Source organism: Calliopsis andreniformis, chromosome 12, assembly GCF_051401765.1.
Source record: "Calliopsis andreniformis isolate RMS-2024a chromosome 12, iyCalAndr_principal, whole genome shotgun sequence".
In the NCBI taxonomy this organism is placed as follows: Eukaryota; Metazoa; Arthropoda; class Insecta; order Hymenoptera; family Andrenidae; genus Calliopsis; species Calliopsis andreniformis.
In genome coordinates, this window is record NC_135073.1 from 19,181,374 (window position 1) to 19,205,926 (window position 24,553).

Consider the following 24,553-nt stretch of genomic DNA (forward strand, 5'->3'; position numbering starts at 1 on the left):
CCTCTAACCCTCAACAAAAACAAAACAACATATTGTAATCTATTGTAGATTGTTGTAGATAAATTATACGGTTTGACCGTACATTGTTACTTTTTGTCGACAATATAAAATACACAGATATATAAATTACATCCTTTGTTCGGATTATTTCTCACTTCGTGGGATACATACCTAGCGCGCTGGAAAGCTCTGAAATAAATTGGTACAACGATTCACTTTCTTTCAATTATCTTTAATCACTGTCGCCGACATAATGTAGAAAATGATACAGTAAGTAAAACAAGCGTACTCAATGTCTAGAACGTTGAGATTCAGCGCTTTGAAAATTATTTACAGCTGGTACGGAGTTAAGTTAATAAAAAAAATCAGTGAGTAATCGCTGGCATGCTTGGCGAACCCACCACATCTATTATATCTGCTTTAACTTCAGGCTCGGTTTTTGGTAACAACGCAGCAGGTATCGTTAACGTCTATAAAAATTTTTATTATTATTTTCTTGAAAAACTGAAACTGCCTGTCATTTATTTGGAAAATTCTTACCTTTCCGGGAGCCAAAGCTTCGTACTGATGCCTCAGAGACTGCAACTCGTAGTCACATGTCGATAACGCACTTCTAAGTTCGTAATGTAAAACAATATCGCTTCTTAATTCGTTAAATTGTTGACATATTTGTTCCGTTGGTGGCGGATTTAATTCTGGAAAAATAATCGTATTAGTAACGAAGTCAAATGCATTAAAATAAATTACTGAACATTGTAAATACCTAATCGAAGTTCGTTGAGCATCTGTTCTATACCCTTCATTTTCTTTTGACCTAAACTACTTGGTAATTTTATTCTCTGAGAACGAAGCGAGACGCCGCTATTTTTAAAATCTGGGAACTTAATGCCTGCTGATTCAACAGTCTGAAAATATTTAAGTATAAATATAAGGAAATATGTTAAGTGTTTACAAATTAGAGTTGGTATTAAAGAGCAGCTATTTACATGAGAAGTATCAGTCTTATTTGGTCTATTTCTAGAGGAAGCACCACTCTTTTTAGTAGGTTTTCTTTCATTCTTTCTTGGATCAGCTTGATGATCAGCTGCTGTTATTAATTTCTGTAAATCTTGTGTTTTTCTATCCCTTTCCTTCTTTCTTTGCTCAATTTTTCTGAGTTCAGCCAATAACATTTGCTCTTCTTCAACCTGTTCGGGTGTTCTTTCAAACAACTTCTTCAACTGTTCTTTTCTACGCTTTTCATGCTCAGCATCAAATACATAAACCTTATCAGAGTGAGACTTTGCCTTTGTTAAAGCAGCACACACTTGATAATACCTAAACATTTGCATGTACATGTAAATACGAATAATTAGAAATACCACTGAAGTTCTACTGTATCAACTTTTCAAACATATTTACCTCTCTTTTAGGTCTTCCACGGATCTTGCAGGGAATTTTGTACGGTCCCACCTATCCTTAATTATAATGAACCTTAAATCAAATCTCCTACATAAATCAAACAAATGATCTGTCTCTGCTCTAGTCCAACCATTGGTAACCAAATGCTGAACGTATTCTGCATTAGTATATGATGGAATAGGAACTTTCTTATTAAATTTGGCAAAGGGATACTCTTTCCCTGCATCTGCAACTCTTCTCCAATGATGGAAGACTGCACCATCTGTTCTCGCAGGATTAGTAAATGGAGTCCACTTCCAAGGCCTAACTTTTTTCATTCCAAGCTTTGCTCTAACTTGCTTGTACCCTTTTGCTGTATCCGTTGGGAATAACGGCGGCACATCATTATTGTCTTTGCACAACAGTGCAAAGACTTCACGGTGCATGCCTTCTGGCCTTTTCGGTACTTTGTATTCATATTTTTTCCGATTTTTCTTGTCGCTACCAATAATAGATTCCTTCGTGAGTTCACTAGTAGTGGGCACTTCAATATCTAATATATCACGTACGTCTGCCATTCTATTAATTTAACAAAACTTCGTTCTTTCAACGTCAAATACTTTAGGTTGAGGTTAGGATACAACATTTATCAAATTCATCGTTACTCAGTAAGTCTGCCCAGTGAAACGCGAATAAAACACAATTAAACTTCTTTTACTTAAATAATTAGTCTCTGGTTATGTGTTCATACTCTTTTAACAATCATCTCTTTACTCTACAACAACATATAACTAATGCATTACGATTTTCGTAAAACAGCATAGACTATAAATGCTATTGATAGTAGACATACTTCTAAAAGGTAAGGGAAAAAAGTAAGGAAAAGGGTTTCTTTACATTTTATAATTTTTTATTCCTCATCCTGCCTGTTGTATATACAACAACTTTGATAAGAAATTGTATTACATTTTCTTTTTAATATGCAATAATTAAAAATTTTGTTTCGTGGATGAGGTATACTATAGCCATCTAGTGGTGAAACCGATGAATTAAATCCATGAATTCAAATTAAAGACGCATTAAGATCTCTTTATTCATATGTTTCCATTTCATCTAAACGTCTACAGTTCTTATAAAGTCCCTAAAAAATACAGTCCCTACCAAAAGGGAGAAGAAATATTACTTTGTAACATACTTTCTTAAATTTGTCATTTTGAGGTACTGAACCCACAAATACGCTCCTGAATTCCTAACCGTGTCATGCTCTACATTATCGACGTAGAAATGCAATAGCAGCGCCTCTATCGGTAGGAATTACATTGAAATATTTCTAAAAAAAATATATAGTTTTAATTTTCGCCGCTGCTAACGCTGTGATCTTTTTCGATCTTCAATTCATAATTAAAAAAGATTCGTGAATCCGTAAATTGTATAACAAAATCTTGCACAAAACGATCATCTACTCAACTCTTCATCTGTGTTTAGTACATTATCGAAGCCCTCGAGAAAATTCACCGATCCGAGAATCGAAAACGACGTGATATCGTTTGAGCAGATCGACGGAAGCGCGCGCGCGTGCATTTAGTGAACGTGAAGAGTGCCGGTCGGAAGCGAGTGTTGAAGATTTCGAGTGGTCGGTGATGTTGGTCTCGTTCGAAATAAGCTTCGCGTCACTTTGTAGTTTCTAACCTATAAACACCGAGATGGCTGAATCGGAGCAAGATTCCGGAGATCGCGGCGATAACGACAATGTGAAGACAGACAAGATGTTTATTTTGAAGAAATGGAACGCCGTGGCCATGTGGAGCTGGGACGTGGAGTGTGACACCTGCGCGATTTGTCGAGTTCAAGTGATGGGTGAGTCCACGGTTCTTAGGTTAGGCCACTGTTTGACAAACATTTGCTTCGAGAGAAAACCATAATCTATTAATGTGCCGTACGTTTAACGCGCCACGAGAATTCTCGTAAAACGTGAAAACATTGTAGAAGTTAAACGACACGCATTCCTTACAATCTGCTGTACTTATTCACCAACTCGATCGAAAAAACGAGAAGTATTTTGTGCGCAACACGCGCCGCTTCTTATGCCGCGAATCATCTGAGATGGGGAGTGTAGAATGAAAAAAGTAGAAGGTCGAAGAAGGATAGAGTCATAACAAACGAGTCGTTTGAAACGTTATATTTTAGTGACTTACAAATTACATACAAACTTAACACGAGTATTTAATAGACATCTTGATCGAATTTTGTGGAATTTGGCAAGCACCTTACGCCCAAGAGGCACACGGCACAAGTGTCTGTCACATAAATAAAAAGTATAATACAAAGATAAAAATGTAAAATCGTCCGATGGTACCGGTCGAAAGACGGTGACGCGTCCGAGTTAGCCCACGAAACCGATTTCCCATTGGAACTTATTGCTCGTTGTACCGTTTAAAATCGTACGTTAAACCGTACGACAGAGGAATGCTTCGTGACGCAGTGCCGTCCCATCTTAGATCAGAGATTCGGAATGACGTCGCGACGATAAAACACTTTACCGATTGCGCAACGATTACGGCGTGCATCCATTCGCGATGGGAAAGCGAAAGGAAAAATCGAGGAGAAAAAGAAAGTGGTGAGAAAAGTATCGTGCGTGCAACCGAGATTCAATTCGGGGTAAAGAAACTAAGTGCATACCTCTATCGCGTTATCTCTAGAGCGAACGATAAACAGGAATTAACTGAAAGGATGCGCCGATGTGTCTGCTTGATACGGATCAATTGTGCGCGTTTTCGACGGTTAATTTCGCTTCCTCGATGATTGCGTCAGTTTCGACGTTGAAAAAATAAACTCGTATTATTTTAATCGGCGTTTCTTAACAATGTATACCTCACGATTTCATTCGTTCCTACATGTTGCAATTGTCCGCCGAAACGACGCGTATCTGGCGATTTCGGCACGCGCGAAGATCGGCGTCCGATATCGCTTACAGAGATACAGGCAAGGATAGCTAGCTAGCTCGTCGCGTTTGTGATTTATTGTCGCGATAGCAGAGACCCCTTTTTCTTCTGTTCGCGGGTATAACTTTGTTCCTTTCTCCTTCGGCATAACCGTGTACGTGTCGTTGCACGCGACGTGCACGCTCGTCGATTCACACTAGGATTAACTTTTAAATACAGCGCGCCACTCGCGTTCACGCACACGTATCCCAATTAAATAAGTCGCACTTGTCGTTAACCTACTCGTATACCTTGCGTAAAAGTACTAATTTGAGGTAGACCCTGTAAAACTATCGAATAACAAAAATAACAGCTATATATAAGACGAGTAATCAGCGAGGCCTCTGTTTCGTTGATCTCGTCTCTCATCTTAATCAATACATCATCGTATCGGCTCTCTATCCTTAGAAAGATTCAGCCACTGGCGAGTGCTCCTCATAAGTACAAGAAGCCAAGCTACCGAACCAATCGACGCGTACCTTTTCTCTTTCTTCTTCGTCTTCCTCTTATCCTCTCTTAGCTACACCAGATTTTCTAAGATCAGTGGAATTTGATGGGCCGCTAAAAAGAGAATCTGATGAAAGAGGAAGAAAAGAGGCAGGAAGAGCGATCGCATCGAGAAGAGAAGATTCGCGTCCCGGAAGACGGTGTGCCGCCTGTCCTTGTCGGTAGAAGGAACTATATACGAATCGTTCGACCGATACCGGGGCAGAACGACGCGAACGAGCGTCCACGCGATATTATACCGGCGATCGAACTGATTGATTGGTTAGCTAACATTGGCGAGGACATTGGTTAACAAGCCATCGGCATAGGCTTCATGTTCGCGACCGCGCTCATTCTTCGTACAGGACCAGTGAATCTCTTCTCGATCTCCTCGAGAGATCTGCCGCGAGTCTCCGGCACACAGATGATCACGAAGATGAAACCGACTAGAACGATCGTGCCGAAGAGCCAGAAGGCTCCGTAGGCTCCCATCACCGACACCATGTCCTCGTAGGTTTTCGTTACGATGAACGTGCACGTCCAGTTGAACGCCGTCGCGACGCTGGCGGCCGAGCCGCGGATCTTGACAGGCAGAATCTCACCCATCATCAGCCACGGGATTGGGCCGAAGCCGAGGGAGAATCCGATCACGTAAACGATCAGGCTCACCAGTGGTATCCAGCCGAAGTCGGATACGTCGGCCCCTGTCTCTTTCACGTAGAAGAATGTGCCGAACGTGAAGAGAGTTATGCACATCGAAACGCCACTTATGTACAGCAACATCTTTCTGCCCAACTTGTCGATCACGGCTGCCGCTACGAACGTCGAGATGAAGTTCACGATACCTACGATTATGGTAGATATGTTCTTGTCGATACTGCTTCCAGCATCCTGAAAAATATCAACGATTTCGTCAGATATTTCTCTTCACTTTTTTCTTTATCTCGTTCGTATTTAAAGCTTGACGCACCTGGAAAATTTGTACCGTGTAGAAAATGACTGCGTTAATTCCCGAAAGCTGTTGGAAGAACATGAGACCAAGAGAAATAAGGAGTGGTTTCAGGTGGTTCCTTTTGAAAAGTTCCATAAGGGCACCCTGAGAAACGTTCCTCTCGCTCTCAACGTGCAATTTCTCGACTGCTGTCAATTCCTCGGTAATATCAGTGTTCTTGCCGCGCAGCCATTGCAAGGATTTGCGGGCTCTCTTCGTTTTTCCCTTGGATATGTACCACCTCGGGGTTTCGGGAATGGTGAACATGAGGATCATGAATGGAATGGGCAAGCTGGCTCCAAGCAGCGCCAGATTCCTCCAATCCAAGTACATACCCGCAATGAAGCACACCAGGATTCCTAAAGAAACGAATCGGTGCATGAGAAGAGACTCGTCTGGCTCAGAAGCAGAAGGCAGATACAGAGAACACAGCACACTTACCAGTGTTACCAAAAGCAGTTGGTAAGAGTCCAAGGGTTCCTCGCACCTCGGGCTGTATCGTTTCACCCAAATACACTGGCAGCGACAGCGAGGCGATACCAACGCAGAAGCCGCAGAGAGCTCGTCCGACCAGAACCATCGCAGTGTTCGTTGCCAGCGCGATCAATAGCCAGGCTGCAATCGAAAGCGGTTAATTGATCGTTAAGTGAATTTGCTTCGACCGCTGCGATTCGATCGGGTTCGATAGCAGCTTTCGAGTGTCGAGAACGCGATCGTACCTGCGATGAACGGCAGAGCCGTGGCCAGGATGGTGTTTCTTCTACCTAGGTACTCGATGCAGGGACCACCGGCTATGCCACCGAACAGCGCGCTCAATGGCATGATCGATCCTATCCACATGCTCTGAAATAAGAAGCTCGCATGACGATCGTGTTCAAGCTGCTTGAACAGTTCGCGAACAGTATTCGCGCCTTTATGCCAGCAAGAGGAAGAAAGTGTCTATACGAGCAGTCGCTTATTATTCGGGTAGAGCGGCGTCTCGCTCAAAAGATTCGCGATGAAAGATCGGTACGCCGATCGCGAGACGGCCTTCGAATATAAATAAGCCGTGGGAAGAAAAGAGGAAGCAGTCAATGAAGGAAGGAAATCGTTAGTGATCTTTACCGCGTGTATATCGCGTGCTGTGTTTTACAATGGCATACGCCAAGGGAAGGGGAGGAGCAGAGAAAGAGAGAGGAAAAGAGAGAACGCGGAAGTATCCAGGGCTCTTCGCGATCGAACCTCGATCGCGTATCGCAGACGAAGGTTGCGGCAATGTCGGGATGGGACGGGTTGGCCGAACGACGTCGACCCAAGAGCACACCAACGCGGTTAAGAAAGCCAATGGCGAGTCGTGACGATAGCGAGGCTGGACGAATGAACGGCCGCTGGGCCAACGGGGTCGCAATCGAAACATCGCGCCCCTGACCACGTTGACTAGCATTGACGCACTTAAGGTTCAACTTTTAATCATCCATTGACCCCCTCGATATCGAGAATCCACCGATGTGCCCTCTCGCAAACTTCATTTCGATCAGCTTCATCGTTTTCTAGAACGATCCGTCCTATCGACCGCGTTCCCTCTCCCTCGTTCGACTGTGATAGAAACGACCCGCGCCCATGGCGAACTCGGACCCCAGCGGATCACAGATACTCACTCGAACGATTCCTCGAGTATCGGTGGTACTGCTGGTCTGTTCGCGTTATCGCGGAGGACACGCGCGTCCGAGATGCTCGCGTAATCGGGGAACGGTTGAAAACAAACGTGCCTCGGAGATGGTTAGAGATGGGTCGGCCTTGACTGCCACCTCGGATAGGAAGAGAATCCGGATAACGTTGTTTCTCATTCCGCTACAGCGTTCCAGATTGCTCGAGACACTCGGAGCACGTTTGTTTGAAAACAATCCCATGCTCGGAACGCGTGAAATTCCCGCGGTTTCCAACTATCGCATCAATTAACGTCGTTCCACATTTTCTTACTTACCATTTCTTTCGTAACTTCGAACGTAGCCGTGGCATTGTCCATCATGGAAACCAAGGCTGGAGAGGTGTAGGAGCTCGAGTAACCGACCACCATGGAACCCAGGGACACCGACAGCGCGGCCAGCACCTGCGAACAGCCCCAAACGTTCGAACATTAGCATTCATGTCTCGCCCTTTCCGAAGTACGTCGCCTTGCGGTAGCTAGCCGGCGAACGTGTCGCGCGATCGAGTTTAACGATAAGCTTGCCCACCGAGGACGGCCGCGAACATGCGCGAACCAAACTAGAGAATCGCGACGGCGGTGTTTACCGCGCGACAAGGTACAATCTTGACCGATATTCGATACGAAAGGTCGATCAGTGGTTACACTGATGTGGATGCGGACGTAAAATGTTCGAGTAGGAAGTTAGCGAAGGATGAAAAACAGGTCGGGGCGAAGCAAGCATTTCGGGTGCTCGCGTGTCGACACTGTCGCGAGACTTCCGGAGACACGATCCCTTCCGGTCGAAAATTCCATAGGAATTACACAACGACGTTGTTGATACCTGAGTGAAGGTGCATCTAGCGACTGGCGCGTTGCCCGGCAACTCGATGTTCACATGAGTATCTGCTCGCATAAGAATCTTCATGGTTGGCAATGAAATAGGCTGTCAAACTGGTCGAAGAAATGGGACTGAATGGAAAGCTTCCGTGAAAGTGGCACGGCGTAACGTCAGATGACACGTCGATGCAACGGAGAACAATCCTACGATCGTTGCGCGAATCCTGCCTAGGCGTTAACCGCTCGATTCCCGCGTATCGTGTCGGCCGACGCGAAACGAGCCAACAGCTTCACAACGTCGATCAATATCGATTGAACTTTATTAAACCGAAATGGATCGCAGGCTAGAGCGGAACGACGTTCGTGTCGTGCCCGCGATCGTAGACGTCGTCTGTGCCTTTGCTGTTACTGTTCTACACGTTTTAACCGCCGCTGGTCCCGTATAATATTGACACGTTATTGACACTCGTGGACCGACGGGTGGTTCACTGCTTATATAGGGAACGATGCTGGGGGGCCGCGGCTCTATCCCTTCCCTTCACGCCGCGAGGATCCATCGTCCGCGAATCGGATGATTATACGTATACGTATGTATGTGCACGACCGTTTTGCGTACATGCGGCCCTACGCGTGAGCGTAACTCGTGCCATTCTTTCTTCCTTACTCGATACCGGCACGTGGGGCTAAATTTGAGAAACAGGCGAAGGAAAAACGGTGCGCATTCGAATTTTCATCTAGTTTTAATCGCGATCCTTCGACAAGTAGAATCGAACTTTTCAACAAATTCACGAATCAAAAGTGGAACTCGCAGAAGAGTGTCGTCAACGTGCGATCTTCTTCTCAACCTTCTCTTGCGTTATGTAACTGCCTTTGTCGGAACAAGACGAGCTCTTCTTTTCTTTCCTCGCGTCAAAACAGATTTACGATCCATCGCGGAGTAAAAGGAATCGAAAGGGACAAACGGAACCACGAAGGCAAAATCAGGCAAACCGACCTAAATTCGAGCTCGCGATTGCCACGAGGCTGTCGTCAGGACAGAGTCAGAGTTTACGGCGGGGTTGTGCTCGCGTCGCTTTCGCTCAGTGAGTCGGAAGACATAGAAAAATTGTGTCAATCGTCTAGTCAATGTCGCGTGGCGCGTAGCTTTCGAGATGCAAAGTGATTTCCCGCGCAATCTCGATCGCTTCCGTGCTGGTTGCAGCCGGATCATGCTTGATCGCTTTCGTCGTTTTATACTGTTAATTGTTTAATACGGTTCGCGAACGTCTCGAGGTTAAACGTCAGCGATGTACGTGGAAAGAAATTAAGTCGTTAGCTATTATCAGAAGTGTGCAAGGTCGGCTGTAGTTGGATACAACGTGCATGCACGAACGAATGTATGCATGCATGCATTCATCTTTTGTTTTCCGTAATTGTTTCTTTCGATGAAGCAACGACGAACACGCGCGAGATCAAGCAGACCGTCCGGGCTCCTTCGTCGTTTACTCAGCTATCTCTCTCTACCTGTTCGTCAGCCAGACGATGCATCTATTCACCTGACTAGCCATTCTTTCTCGCGTGCTCGCTCGTTCGTTCGCGGTAATTTATTTCTTCTGCCCGAGAGCAGGTACGCATCGGGAGTAGAACGAAATCGTTGGAGATATAATTGCTAGCGGTTCGATTCCATGGGACCGCGCTGGCAAATGATTCGCGAGCTGCTGGCTCATAGCTGCACCGCGATCGCCTGAACCACCCGTCGTTTCGTTTCTTATCGTTGTCTCTGGTCTGCACACTCGGTCGCCTCGTGTTAGAAGGAACAATTCGAATCGAGAAAAAATTTGCGAGCAGCGCGACACGAGCTTTCACAATACGAACGACGACGTCGACGTTCACGATGTTTATTCGCGTTCGTCTATTTGCGCAATAATAGTGCGAGCGAGTGACTATACGCAACGTGGATGTCGTAAATGCGACGCGAAGATCACGATCCTCTCGAGTATAGCTCGATCGGGGGGAGGGCGGGGGAGGAATGCGCGGCATCCAATTCGGCCGCAACTTTACTCTACTGGTTGTTCGCGTCGAGAAAGAAATCGTCGAGAAATCGGGGGCGTGCGAGCTGAAAAAATTCCATCCCGACAAACGACTGAGGAAAACGAGTCGCGCGCGGTTACCATCGTGCTGCGTCTCGCGTCGAGATCGAATTCTATGAGCCGAGGCGAATCGAAAAATGGATCAAGGATACCTCGTCGTGGTACATATCCTTGAGACATCTACGCGAGTAGAAACAACCGAGGTCTCAGCCGTTTTCTAACAGGAACGTTAAAACGTAACCGCCGTGACGACGTTGTCGAAAGTCGCGAACAAGAGCCCGCGGAATCTATGAATCGCTTATTAGCCGATTCTAATCGCGACCAAAACAAATTGTCTTTGTCGTAAAGAAAAATGAAAATTACCTGTGAGGCGAATCGCATCGACGAGGGTTTGGCTTCTCTCTGAAATTGATGCGTGATTCCATGGAGGCGGTCCATGACGATCGCATCCTTGGGTGGTTTAGCATCCTGGCTGTCCATGTTCAATTTTTTATTTACAGAATAAGGGGGCTCTCCAACCAGCAGTGGATCGAGCTGCTTGTAATCGTGATCGTGGTCTCTGTCGAGAGGATCGTACATGCGTGACCCGTTCAGGGTCTTCTGATGATTGTTCCTCAAATTCTGTGCATAATAGGAATTGGTCGTGGCAGGGACGATGGTGCCTGGATAATACTTCTCCGCGATCAAGGCGGTCTGGCTGTTGAACGGGCTCGCGTTCGTCGCGAGGGTCGTGTTCGACGAACAGTCTAGGTTCGCGGCCGAGCTGGTCGTCGATGATCTGGCGACCGACGGCACCCTTGTGTAGTATTTTGGCAGAACGCTTCGTTCCTGAAAGCAAAACCAACGTCTCGTTACTTCGCTGATCTAGGTTCGAAAAATTGGAAAGGATTCGCGATTAACGGCGGGTGCTCGTTCACGAGATGACCGCGAATCCTCGATCGCGTTTCTAGCGTGCTATCCGCGACGGAGAATCATTCGACAATGGTTTTTCATACAGAAGGTTTTAGCAAACAGGAAAGACACTTGAATCTACACGATGTTGCACTTGAACCCTCTGCCCCTGTCTGCGATAAACGAGCATAAAAGTCCAGTCTAAGCGGATTTTCCCAGAGAAAAAGCATTCGCGCGTGCAGTTTCTTGGCGATCGTGGAAATTTCAACAGTCGCGAATATCACCGATCCAGCGGAGGATAACTTACGTGATTTCCGTCGAATCGTTAGCTTCGTGAATTGAGAGGGTTAGACGCACTTTTGGATAATTTTGAGAACAGTGCTGGTATATTCGCGCAGCGAGCAAAGGAGAAATAAGTGAGCACGCGATAGAAAACGAAGGTATCGAAATCAGAAGCAGAAAATGTGTAAATGGAGATACAATACGTGCTTTTGCGAGACGAACGAGCAAACGAATAAACGTAGTACCACACAAAGCCAGTAACTTTCTCAGGGGATGAAACTTCAAAGTTCGAGTATTTATACTAGATTCGTTTATCGAGAATTGTTTCAAGAGGGACGTATACACCGAAGAAAAGAAAGAGAAGGAAAAACGTGACGAATTATCGTAACGAGCCAATGATGAAAAGCGACGAACGAGGAGAAGCGAGCGTGATTCCTGCTCACCGATTAGATGACTTTTTACCCCTGATTACCGATAACCTCCGCTGAACCTTACAAACGAAACCGTAAGTTCAGTTTAGTTTCGCGAACATTGCGCTCGTGGCTCCAGCGTGTCTCACGCGTACAGGGGATGGCCCATCCGATGTCTGAAATCGCAGGATTTCTCCGAATCCTTCAACTATCACGTTCGATATCCATGTACGATCATGCACATACTGCGCACGCATCACTACGTTAATGATTTTCGATTTGTTTCCGGCAACAAGTCGAAAATCGTCTGTCCTATCGCGTCAACTTGCATACATTTGCAAACATAATTGCAGAGCATCCAATAATCGCAATTGTTTCTATGCAAAACTATTGCATTCGTTTCAGCTTTAATTCGCAGCTTTCAGCCACGCGCATCTTTTCTACTTTCCCGTCTACTGTTTCTCGAATTCGCGGTTGTCGCGATTTCCCAGACGCTTCTTCGACTTGTTTCCCCCTGTTCGTACCATGGTTTCCTCTCTGTTGACCCTGTCGCTTGTCGCTCGACCCTGTCGAATTTGTCTCTTTTCGCAAGTCGAACATGACGCATTCGTCCTGAATCACAGCATTATTCGATCGCTCGTTAGAACAACAATTCGACGAACGTACGATTGTCGAGGTCGTGACGTCATCATGGGGTCGTCTATTTTGTTATTTACGCGAGCTATCGTTTCTCCTTTGGACAGTACGATAACGTTCTCCTTGATATCCGATTGTCCTCGATATATCGGCGTCTCGTCGACAGCGTGCCTCGACCGTAATCCATCATCCTGTGTCATCGTGACTGAGGAAACACGCGCGCGTGCCTTTTCACGCGCCGCCCTCGCATTCAAGCGAATCGAAAAGATCCCGCGCCTGCTATCGAGTTTCGAGCGTGACGCGCGCGCGCGCCTTGTTTTTTCACGGTGGCGCTATCTGACGCACGCCTGCCGAATCAGCGGCTAACGAGCAAGGTAAGCGAAACGTGCGATAAGCGCGAACACATTTTTATCGTTTGAGCTTCGACTCGAGTAATTTATCGTTCCGTCGAATCAACGTATCGCATTTCAAAAAACTGGCGCGCAAATTTCAATTACTCTTCATTTCTTTTCCTCGCAATTCGTTGGCATTTTCGCTCTTTCAGGCACAGGTCGTCTGCGTGTCCATAGAAACCTCTCTTGCCAATTCGATCGGTAACGAAATCGTACAACTTTCGCAACTGCAGGCAATGAACTCCTCTACCTTCTAAAAGAAATCTTGACATTGAACTTTTTATACGCGTCGAGGTTTCGGCAAGAATTATGTAAGCTCTTATCGAGAGTTCTCGAAGACAGCTTTGTTATTCCGCTTCCAGGAACTTCACCGCCCACGTGGTATAAATATTTTTAACGTCAGCTCGGGTGTGTGTACTCTCTCGATCGTTCGGCGATCCTATTTTCGTTTCTCGTGAGCATCACCGAAGAAGAGGGATGTGGCCGCCTTTCTCTCCGTATGCAGCATAGGATTCCGTTGTACCTTCGCCTTTCGAACGGCTAGATTATCGCTGGGAAACAGAAACAGTGTGCGCGCTCGCCGATGGAGCAACCAGAAGCGTGCGAAACAGAGGCAGGGAAAGAGAGTGAAAGAGAATGAGAAGAGAGGTGAACTGAGCAAGACTATATAAGCTCTGCGCGAGTACAAGGAGCGCAAAGCATTACTCAAATCCATTTACGTGGAAATGGATTTACATATGCCTAGTATCTGATAAGAGTGCAATGGCAACAGACATTGCGTCATTCGCGTCTGCCACGAAACGTGTGGCACGAATCGCAATTCCTGCGAGTTGCACGGCAAATACCGCGGCGCGCACGGTGCGATTTCAAGGGTAAGGCTCGCTTTAGTCGCGTAACACAGTCAATTTCGAAGCAAACATCGAATAAGGTGATCTGCCGTAATGAATTTCGGTTCCGACCATCGCACCGTGTGTCTTCGTCTTCATGATCCCCTCTCTGCGGCGCTTGGCCGAGGCCAAGGTTACTGACTCCATACCTCGTGGCTCAGGCATTAATTTCGTGAATCGCTGCATCGACACAGATATCGCTGATAACTCGCCCGCTGAAAGTCATCCGATTTTCGGGAAGTTGCAACATCTCTTCGATTATCTTCCGATTAAGTGATTAGCCCACGTTTTTGATACGAAGTAACGTATTGCGTCTAACCGATACGCTGCTCAGCAACAGACCGATCTCCCTGTTTCCCTGCCGTTGGCAATCTTCGTTGTCACGACGTCGTCGTCGCGTGATTACTGACATTCTGACCGATCTTTACGGTGCCGAGGCGACAGGCCGAAACGCAGATGAATTTTAGCGCGTTCGACTCGGTGACATTTAAAGAAGCACGCGGAACACATGTGCATAAAGTATCATTTCTATGGAAATGGAAGAACAGATGAAAGCAACGGCCAAGGACATCGATTGGCGATGACTATTGATCCGATAGAGGTAGAATGGAAAGAAGCGAAAGAAAAAGGGAAAGAACGGCTACGTCCGCGACGCGACGAAGGAAATCCTGTCGGAGCTTTTCTAGAAGCAGCGCAGCTGGTTCTCTTCTGTCAACTATACGTATATCATGCTATCCATGAAAAGATGTTATCCGTCAGTGTATCGACCGGTTGGATCTCCTTGACGCGACTTATGCTAGGTTCGCTGGCGCGAGAGAAGCTGTTCGAATGTTCCGCGAACTATCGGAGAAACTATGCACACGCTCTACGCATTCCGAAACGAAATTGCGCTAGACTTAGAGCAATAGTGACGTACCAGCGGCGTAGACACTCGTTGCTGACGAAGCATTTTAGCGCTGCGTCCGTGACAATTAACGTAGAGATAAGTCGACTGCAGTGCCCACATCTTGCTGGCCGAAATATATTATGCTACGAAAAGCGATATAGCGGGGAGATACTAGATAGTAACTGGTAATCTTGGGAATCTAGGCTGTCATAGTTCCGCGATATACGACTCCTTTTCGGGACGTTATCAGTGCATTTAAGCCATGTGACGATGTGGCGGCGTCTTACCTATTCTCCCTCATTTTCTCCCACATTTTCTCCCCTGTACTCGCCTACTCGCGGCAGTGCGGCTCTGCTCCGAGAGAAGTGCAGGCTTTGCTGCGTCCGAAACCCGATCGACGAAGAGAGCAACGAAGAGAAACTCAATTGTTCTGCACGGAAATGCATCGTGATTCTCCACGCTTTTTCCGCGAATCTCTCCAGACTAAGAGAACGTTTTCGAGAACGCTTCTTTCTCGTCATCTTAATCGCGACGTCGTCGCATCGAATCCTTCTTCGTGTTTATTGTGCATCGCGGTCATTTCGATATGCGTTATCCAAGACTTAAGTAGAGCAAAGAGAATGTGCTCGCGTCTATCAAAGAAACGACAAATACCGTGATAAATGTATACGGAAAATTAAATGAAAATTCGCTCGTGTCTGTTTATTAACGTGGATTTATGTGGTTTGCAGAATTACACGCGAACGCTGAACGATCGCTTTCCTTATGCGACGACGAACGCGTATCTTCTTGGAGGCTCGTTCGAAATCGGGAACACGATACTCGAAACGTTTACCAAAACTTTTCCATTCCGTTCTGTGAAATCGATATAGTGCGATCGCGTCTGTAGTTCCCCTACGCGTGTTTAGCAAGTACAAAGTGCACAACTGAGTCACCTCGATGCGAATATAGCCGCGTATTACTGGAATGCAATCGTAGGAACTTGGCGAGCAAACGAAAAAAATATGTAAGAGAGGAACCAAAGCAAACAAGTGAAACGATCTTCGCATTATCGCAAACAATGAACGCGGTCGATGACTGAATAATGTTCGAGTAAGTGAATGGTATGGAAGCAGGTCCGAAAACACTTAGAAACTAATGGAAACGGTTAAAAAACACCATTTATTTAATTATTTTTTTCTTGCATTACAAAATTATGTCACCTTTAGATTCGGTATACGTCGGTTGACGATTCTGGTGAACGACAAGTCCTAAAAGACAATTCAAACTTCGAAATTATATATGAGTCGCGGTATTTGAGTTCGAATCAAAATGTGTATAATAATCAGTACAGGAAATAAGTGGCACCAAAGTATATTCTCGGTACAATATCGATTCTACTGACGCAATGAATCTACAAGTACAGATTTTACGCGTTAATTTCAGCTATACATTACCGATGGACAAAAGAAAAAAATTGAAGAAAGAAACATATGAAGGACTCGATGAAAAAAGAATCACGAATTTGAAATCGTCGGTGCGCGGCGAGATTTAAATACGCGCATGCGCAATGCTATCTCAACGATCGATTGTGTTCCGAACAGAAGGAACGGCGCGCGCAGATTTAGCGACACAGCGCGGGGACCCGAGGAACGCGTTGAACCAAAAATGTATCGGAAAGATTCAGACGAAAAAGGAAGATCGCGTGGTGCGCGAAACAGGGAAGGTATAAAAGCAAACGGGCCGACGCGCACGCGTGATTTTCAAACGTCTGGTAAGGCCTAACCTCCGAATGATCGCGGACCGCGGCTATACGGTACGCTCGTTAACCTCTGCCGACTTGGATGCACATGTATGCCTTCTGTCGTTCGTAAATATAGAACGAACAAATTTCAATGAGAACGAAACGGTGTACAGGCGGCAACGAGGCACACGAGCATACAGGGATACGTGGGATTAGAGCAGAACAGACAGATAGTAGTAGCGAAACTAAAAGCGAGATGAAAGAGCGGAGATTTACTACGTTTACTTTTTTAGGGTGCTCGATAAATCTCAAGAGATAACGCGTACGAATGTTGACGTTGGTTATAGAGAAAGTTGAGTAAGAAAGAACCAGATACGTAACTAAGGACGTTGGGATCTAAAGAAAGAGTAAGGCAAGAAACTCGAAAGAAACCACCACCACCATCACCACCACCGGAAGGTAAAGTGCATCGAGCGAAGTACGTAAGATATTGAGGAAACGAGGATGGGAAGCGACCCAGGAGAATGTATTAAATGAAAGGATGCTTGGTGGGAAAAAGTGAGTGAACTAGATGGGTAAAGAGCACGTAAAGCGATGAATGGTAGGAAAGATGTTGATAGATACTGGCGATGGTAAAGGTAAAGCAAGAGGTAGAAGTTAAAGCACAGGCAAAGCGAGCGATAGCTACGCCGACAGCACGTACAGTGGAACTTTCCAGAAGCTCAAGAGTGGGAGAAAGAGCGAGGTGGTGAGAGTCCGGAATCGTGGAAAGAGAGACGAGAGGGAAAGAGAAAGAATGAGTCGAGAGAGAACGAGGGAACACGAACGGCTGGCATGGTGGGCGAAAACGAGCCGGCGGAGAACGTTTGGTTCGTTCTTTGCGATCGACCGAATACGCGTTACGTGAAAGATAACATCGTGTCTTACCTTCGTTCTGGATATGGGCACTAGGCACAGGGGCCATGGCTGCATCATCTGTCTTCTCTGGGAGCTGGACATCTTGTTGGTGCGATCCGAACGGTCAAGTCGTGTCAGCTGTTTCGCCACTGCTGCCGGGCCGTGTTGTCGATCCGCTTCGGGAGCTTCGGACCTGCGACCAAAATGCTCAATCTTCAACACTGAGAATCACCAACTCTTTCTCCTCCGTCGCTTCTTTCCTTTCTTTATCAGTCAACGACGCTTTCTTCGTCGATCCAGTATTCTGCGCGCTTTCTCAACGTCGACGTCGTGTCTGGCTCTCGTGTGTCTCGTTTTATTGACGACGCCGTGATAAGCGTGCCTCTGTTGTGTGCGAGAAAGTCAAGTCGAATCGCTTTTCTTCGCTCCTCTCTTCGATGCACCACCCTTGCGAGGCTACACAAGAATGGCCAAGGTGTGAGTGATGCCGCGTGGACGATTCGGTGTTTCGAAGCTGCAGCTCGAACCCACCACCATTGGCAGCGGTACCAGCGACAGCGACTCCACTGCTACCCTACGTCCTGCGCTGTTTCGTGCAATGCTCGTCTTCTGCTCTGCTGCAAGTTGCTCGTTTCAAATTGCGTTGACTGATTGCTCTGCCCTCGATCGCCGCTTCTGCTTTTACTGCACCTTCTCTGCACCTGCGACTCCGACTGCTCTCTCGCGCGTCAATAGTCGTTCCCGTGTTCGCTACCTCGATATCGCCGCCCCTCAGCAATTTGACTTGCTTTCAATGCGACTAGGTCGCTTTGCGCCGCTATTTTTAGACGGTCGTCGCTCGTTCGTCACCGGTTATCAGTCTCCAATGTTGATTTTCAATTGCCGGCACGCGATCTGTGTCTTCTCTAGGCCACTACGAGTCGATGTTTACTACTTCCAGCCGGCTTATTGAACTTTTGTTTTTCTTCGTCGTTGCGTCGCGCCGTATGCTTAGGACGCCGAATCTATGTGAATGAAATACACTTTTACGTGTGTTTGGAACTTTGCTAATCAGATCGGGGGGTTTGTCTCTTTTATATAGAGGCTTGTGCGGTCGTAAGCGCCGCCTCCTCCGCTGGGGCGCACACCGCTGGTGGGGGCACGCGCGCTGACCCCGCACCCCCTTACTCTCGCTCGTCCCGCACCCAGCCACACTTACACACTCTACCCTCCTCTCCCCCTCGCAACCCCCTCTCCCAGCATGGGCTCGTCTCGTTTCGCCTGGTTGCGTCGCGTCGCCATGCGTCGCTCTGCGGCTTCTCAAACGAATTTATCGTAAATTGGAAACGTGACGCACACTCATCGGAGTAAGTGCAGCTGTCCCAAATTTCGGTCTATCAAGAGGTATACCTCTTTTCCAAAACATCCTAACCCTGTCTACTTTTCGCCCTCTGCTTTTGCTCATTGTTCTACCTGCTTATTTTATTGCGATCGCAGGTGGTCCAATAATTGTTTAGGAGTCAAGATTTAGTCACGTGGGAGGCGCGAAAGTGAACAGTTGGAAACAGGAAAAACGGTTCTCGTTTTTTTGAACCGTTCCTCCACGCAACGACGAGACATCGACTCCAACATCCTTCGGGCTTCTCACAGAAGGTTCCAGTCGTTCGACCTCGTTCGGTTACGCGGCCGTATACAGTTGCTCTCGATCCTGTCTACGCAGACATGGTCCCTCACGTTTCTGCCGCTTTCTCGTCTCGTCCGCTTTTCTTTTGCTTCGAAACTTTTGACCATGTCAAAGCGTCCCCCTTCGAGAAGGGAACGCATTTTCATTTTCCACGCCAGCATTCCGCGAACGGTGAGAGCAATCGCTCCGCTAGTGGAAAACCCCCCGATCCCTCGTTGATATAGTTCAGCCTGTCGCAGAAATACTAAATTTCTACTTCTTCTACATTTTAAGTTCCGTGTAAAGTGCAACGTCGGCTGAGCAACGTTCGATATGCAGTCTCGTGATAAAGAAAAAAATCATATGGAATAACCGGTTTTATTTGCGTCACCTCCTTTTTTATCATCCCCCAGAGGCTTCACGTTTGTTGCTTGTTAATGTTTGGCTTTGCAAACGTACAAGACAAAACGTACATTCAAGAGGTATGCATAAAATCATGCGAGACAGACCACTGAAAAATATATGAAGAATTTCGGAGGAGCCAGGACCATGTTTCGTTGAAACAGTTCCATTCGAAGAAGTTGTATCGCTTGATCAGTTCTTGATATAAAGCGCATAGCGTTACGTTCGCCGAGCAACTTCATCCCCGTATTCGTTCGCAAATTACACCACCTGGAGAGTATCATGGCACCTGAGGAGACTTTTCCACGGTACCTCATACTGGCGCGATGCGATCAAAGTCGCTGGCATCGACATCGTAATCTTGAACTTCACATTGATGCGCAAAATACGTACCGAGGTGACTGTTTAATGCAAACATGAATTTTCTAATGCGCATCACGTCCGCCTAACGTCAAAAACATCGTTAAAAATGCTGTTTACCTTTTACATCTGTCAATCATGTTCTTACCAGCGCATTTACAATTCGTATTAAACATACGTGTACCTGGAACGCAAAATATGAAAATTCGATATGGGAGTGCTTGAGATATACGAGCAAAAGTTGCAAATGAATAAAAAAACAGAATGCGTAACGCGGCTGGTCGCGTGTGACGATGAAATTGGTCAATTTAATTTTTGCTAACAGAGAGGAAGTAATATCGTTATCGCAACAATTATAAGAGAACTTGACACCTAACTGCGTTCGCCGCAACTGCGATAAAATATGAAAAGGGAACGCCTAAAATTCCTCGGCTCCGTTTGAGCTAGTGTGCGTGCATGCTTACATTCTTGTAGAGCGATGCACGGGGATTTCGATGGGTGGAGAGTTGAGGCAGTGTGCGTAACACAACCACGATTCGTTTCTCCAGTAGAGTTGCTCGGCAATTGTCGCATATCGTTACATCACGATACACGGTCAACTCGATGATCGATAAGGGTCAATCGATGAAACAAATCGTTAGCGACGTCGAAGGAAAACTACCTGCCAGCATTTGGCTTAATAAAATTCCCAGGATGACGTTGATGCGAGGAATTAAGGCGAGACGAAGTGAAAGGGGAATAGAACTGAATGAAACGAAATTGTTGCTCGCGAATTGGCAAAACCGCCAGAAGATTCCGTCGTCAAACAGAAATCTTTTGACTTCTCGTTAAAAAGAAGACGAAAAAAGATTCTGACGCACTGGCCACGTTTGCCCGGTGGTGAGATAAAGAGCGTGAATAGGACGCGTCGAAAATTGTTTCGAATGGAAATGCTTCTGCGTACAGAGGTACGATCCCGCGCAATTTGATAGCGTACGCGAACATTGTAGGATGTAGTCATGTTGTGTCAGTGTTGACAACGTAACAGCGGCGCCTTTGTTAAGACGCGTGGGACGTTGACGATGAATCGTTCTGCTTGAATCTCCTTCGCCGTTCCTATTTCGCCTCGTTACCAGCATCATTTTCATTCCGTCGTTGCCGTCGTCGATGAACGAATCAACTAGGCAAATGGCACGCGCCAGTCGGATCGATCGAAGATCGGAGCGAAGTATCGATGAAACGCAGGGTATATTGTATTCGGAACGTTCGAGAAGCTCATCGCCGAGGCGGGATGATTAATATATCTGTTAGATATCTTGTGGGCCACTGTCGATGAGCTGGTTATGCGTACTTCGATAACTATCGCAATTTCATCACTGTTAACGCAATACTCGGCTTTCCAACCATCAAATTGAAGCGTTTTATCGCGATACGTTTCTTCGATAAATTATTCCCCATGGAGTTGCAAGTCGGCGCAATTAATCGTTCCGCGTACTCCGTTTCATTTCTAATCTCAGGCTCGTCGATAAATCCTACCTTCGGAAAAGCTATTCGGTCGATTCGAGAAGGTAGTCGCCAGCTTAAATTAGCCGAAATGTACCGTCACGATTCATTCTTCAGCGATCGAATATCCGGTAGGTTTCTCGCGGAGAATAAAGGTTAAACGGTTGAAGGCAGGAAGCGAGAGAAAAGGAACTCTCCAGAACAACCGATCGTAAATCGAATCGACAGCCAGCAAGTAGAAAGAAACGCGTATGCGTACGTATTGCTTGTCTCGTGCTTGCGTTTTGTCGTTGTCTCGCCCGTCAAAGTTAATTGGCCCGATGCCCTGATCGCCTAAGACTTGGGGGCACGGCTGACATGCATGCCCGGATCCCCCGGAGGGGGTCAACGAGAAGCAACCCTCGAGAACGATCGACGAGCAACCAATTCATCGGCCAACAGTTGCTTCTTTGAATTGTTACAATCGTTCTTCATCGATCGCAACGATCGTTTTGCGTATATCTTTCCATGATACAATTCAGACCGATATCTCTTCCTTTCCGAGAGTTGCTGTAGTTTCCTGCTTGAGTAACTGCGAACGAAATAGGAAAGAACGAGACACTTTAATCGACGCCTTTCCTAAGCTTTTTAAATTGCTTGTATTAGATCGTTGATAATCGCGCGTAACAAAGGGACACGCATGTCTGCATCTGTTAGATAAGGCAGTGGAATTTTACTGGATGGATATACTCCGTCTATCCAAGACACCAGATACGATATTGATACCTTCACGAAGCATCGGTGAATCGACTACTTGTCTACGAGGAACGAGCTTAGTCAAGCTTCGTAATGGATCAGCTGCAAATTTAATCAAAGATTTCTAGTTCAAGTTTCTTAAAATGATTGAAAACGATATTGCATGTTCCGTGTACCGTGTGTAAACGTTCCTTTCCGAAATATTACTGCGTACTGTCTGCAATACCTAGTATGTACTTTCGTCGAATAGTAAGTTTCACGTTTTTCGAAGTCGTTTATTGTTCACGCGACAGGAGTAGGAATCTTTGCATAGCCAGCTACACACACCACTCGTTTATCTCGAATTCTACTCTCTCTTTTCTTCTACTTTCGACGATATTGTGTGCTTTTTTCTGTCGAAGCAAAGCTGTTCAAACAGTACGACTGGCTAATACCAGGCATAAGCAAGCATTTTCTTTATCGTTTGATCGCTTTTGAATTTTCAGACGCGTGTCTCCGGTGTCAAGCAGAAAGCAAAAAGGACTTCTACGGCCGACAGGACTGCGTCGTGGTCTGGGGAGAGTGCAATCATTCGTTTCATTACTGCTGTATGTCTCTTTGGGTGAAACAGAACAATCGTTGCCCGCTCTGCCAGCAAGAGTGGTCCATTCAACGAATGGGAAAATAACTAAACCAGAGACGAAACAGCGCAAACCGATTTCCTCTTACCCATCTTTACTCGCTACCTGGCCTCTCCCCTCTCCTCGATCCCTCTTCAAACGATGCGTGTTTTGTGAGTATCCTCGTCTCTGATTTTACGTTCTCTTCCTACGAACTTTCCACCTTTACCTTCAGCATTCTTTCTTTCATTTTTCTTTCCATTGGAATTCTTCGAATTCCCCTCTAACAGATGCTTGATCGTTCAGTTTACTGCGATCGATCGACATCAACGATCCGACTACCGAATCGTTGCAAAGTGTTTTTATATTATACTTTTGCATTGCAGTAGATCTTGAATCCTAACAAACAGTGAACCTGTGTATTTTGAACTGCTAAAGGACTTTTAAAGAACTGTGTAGTTTGAACTTTTATTCTCAGAAGGATATGGTTTTTTCCATCTTATTCGACCAACATCACGTGTTGCATTACATTGAGTTATCGTAAGGTGATATTATCTTGGAGGATCGTTGGATTAGTCGTAACGATTAAATCAAAAGTAATTCTTAAGCATTGTGAATTGCAAGCTTACGTTATAATCTCAAAGCGCAAAGTGCATTCGCTTCGCAGTCAGGTTATCGCATAACGTCTGACAAGTCTCCTATAGATATCACAGGTATTCGACGAAGTTACATCATCGATGCATAACGTTTTTATTGAATGCTATTAGCAAAATTTAAAACCCCCCCGCGAAACGTTTGACACGTGACGCAGCTGTTAGCTTGCGTTTCCTGTGTTTAAACACACACACATTTCGAAATTCTTGGCTCATCCGGGCTGACTCAGAAGCGATGAGCGACAGTGGTACAAAAATTGAATCAGCGACCTACCTTTGAAGGGTAGGATTCGATCGATCGGTGGTACAGATACAACGTTTTGTCTACGATCCTATTTAGTCTAAAATCAGGTGCAACGAGGGGTGATACGGTAAGATACACGGCGATACGGACGTGTAATCGCTATCCGAATGTTCGAAGGTCGCCCCTTTCCTCCCCTCCACTCTCCTTTCCTCCCTCGTCCAGCGTCCCTCCTATTCCCGTCTCGTTTCTTCCTTTTTCTTTCCTTCCCCTCTTGTCTGGCTGCTTTCCTCGTCGCCCGGCGTTACGTGTCGTCACGAACGCGGAGGCTCGTCCGGAGGCTCGACCAATGAAATCGTAGAAGGGCAAAACAACTGCTATATTTATGACCTCGCGGTTCCCGCCACCTCTTCAGCTTTTTCCTCTCTTTCTTTCATATTTCGTCCGCTCCGCGCTCTCCCTTTTCAGGCCCCACATAACGTCGCGTCCCCTCCATCCCTTGACAGTCCCTGGCATTCTGTCTGTTCACCCTCCACCGTGCCAAACGGTCTTCCTCCTTCCTCTTTTTCGGTATCTGACCACTGTGTGCCTACGCGCGTTCAATGTTCATGACGAAAGCCCCCTGCACAATTAACGGATTTGGTTAGTTCCAACACTACGCCGTTCATTTGTACCAGATGGACTTTGGATCGAAACGGTTGATTGATCGATCGCGTCAAAATTATCCACTTATCTAGAATTTTCTGAAGGAGCGTTAATCTCGAATCTATCATAAATCGGCAATAGACGACAAAAGGTAGAATACGGTAGTAACTGTTGCAGGATAAGACAGCGAGATATTTCGGGAGTCGCTTCGCCTTCAACCATTTATTTCCCTATTTACTATTATTCTCAGAAAAAATTGCTTTTTACGTATCGCGTCGAAACTATTATAGGTATGGTCAAAAATAACTGTTAAGCGTCGATACGGAATGACGCAACGACACGCAAATTCGTTCGTCATGCTTCTGTTGAAAGGCGAACCG

General features: G+C 46.1%; 3 protein-coding genes across 6 annotated transcripts; 1 reads left to right on the forward strand and 2 right to left on the reverse strand.

Annotated features, from left to right (window-relative positions):
- Window positions 1-211: 211 nt before the first annotated feature.
- On the reverse strand, window positions 212-2,184 carry Dmap1 (DNA methyltransferase 1 associated protein 1). Its single transcript, XM_076389679.1, has 5 exons — window positions 1,402-2,184; window positions 987-1,317; window positions 764-905; window positions 541-695; window positions 212-470 (listed from the first exon to the last, which is right to left on the reverse strand). Exons 1-5 carry the CDS (start codon window positions 1,956-1,958, stop codon window positions 366-368), a joined length of 1,290 nt encoding a protein of 429 aa, XP_076245794.1. The 5' UTR covers window positions 1,959-2,184; the 3' UTR covers window positions 212-365.
- Window positions 2,185-2,906: 722 nt separating this feature from the next.
- On the forward strand, window positions 2,907-23,582 carry LOC143186381 (RING-box protein 2-like). Its single transcript, XM_076390045.1, has 2 exons — window positions 2,907-3,237; window positions 22,521-23,582. The coding sequence occupies exons 1-2, from the start codon at window positions 3,084-3,086 to the stop codon at window positions 22,700-22,702; spliced, it is 336 nt and encodes a 111-aa protein (XP_076246160.1). The 5' UTR covers window positions 2,907-3,083; the 3' UTR covers window positions 22,703-23,582.
- Tret1 (trehalose transporter 1) lies at window positions 4,990-17,688 on the reverse strand. Of its 4 annotated transcripts, none has more exons than XM_076390039.1 (7): window positions 17,445-17,688; window positions 10,774-11,238; window positions 7,802-7,927; window positions 6,558-6,681; window positions 6,280-6,453; window positions 5,818-6,197; window positions 4,990-5,738 (listed from the first exon to the last, which is right to left on the reverse strand). In XM_076390039.1, exons 1-7 carry the CDS (start codon window positions 17,514-17,516, stop codon window positions 5,157-5,159), a joined length of 1,923 nt encoding a protein of 640 aa, XP_076246154.1. In that variant the 5' UTR covers window positions 17,517-17,688; the 3' UTR covers window positions 4,990-5,156. The 4 variants fall into 4 exon arrangements, with proteins under 4 accessions (XP_076246154.1, XP_076246155.1, XP_076246156.1 ...); XM_076390040.1 differs by lacking the exon at window positions 17,445-17,688 and adding an exon at window positions 12,518-12,535; XM_076390041.1 differs by lacking the exons at window positions 10,774-11,238; window positions 17,445-17,688 and adding an exon at window positions 8,346-8,613.
- Window positions 23,583-24,553: the final 971 nt, after the last annotated feature.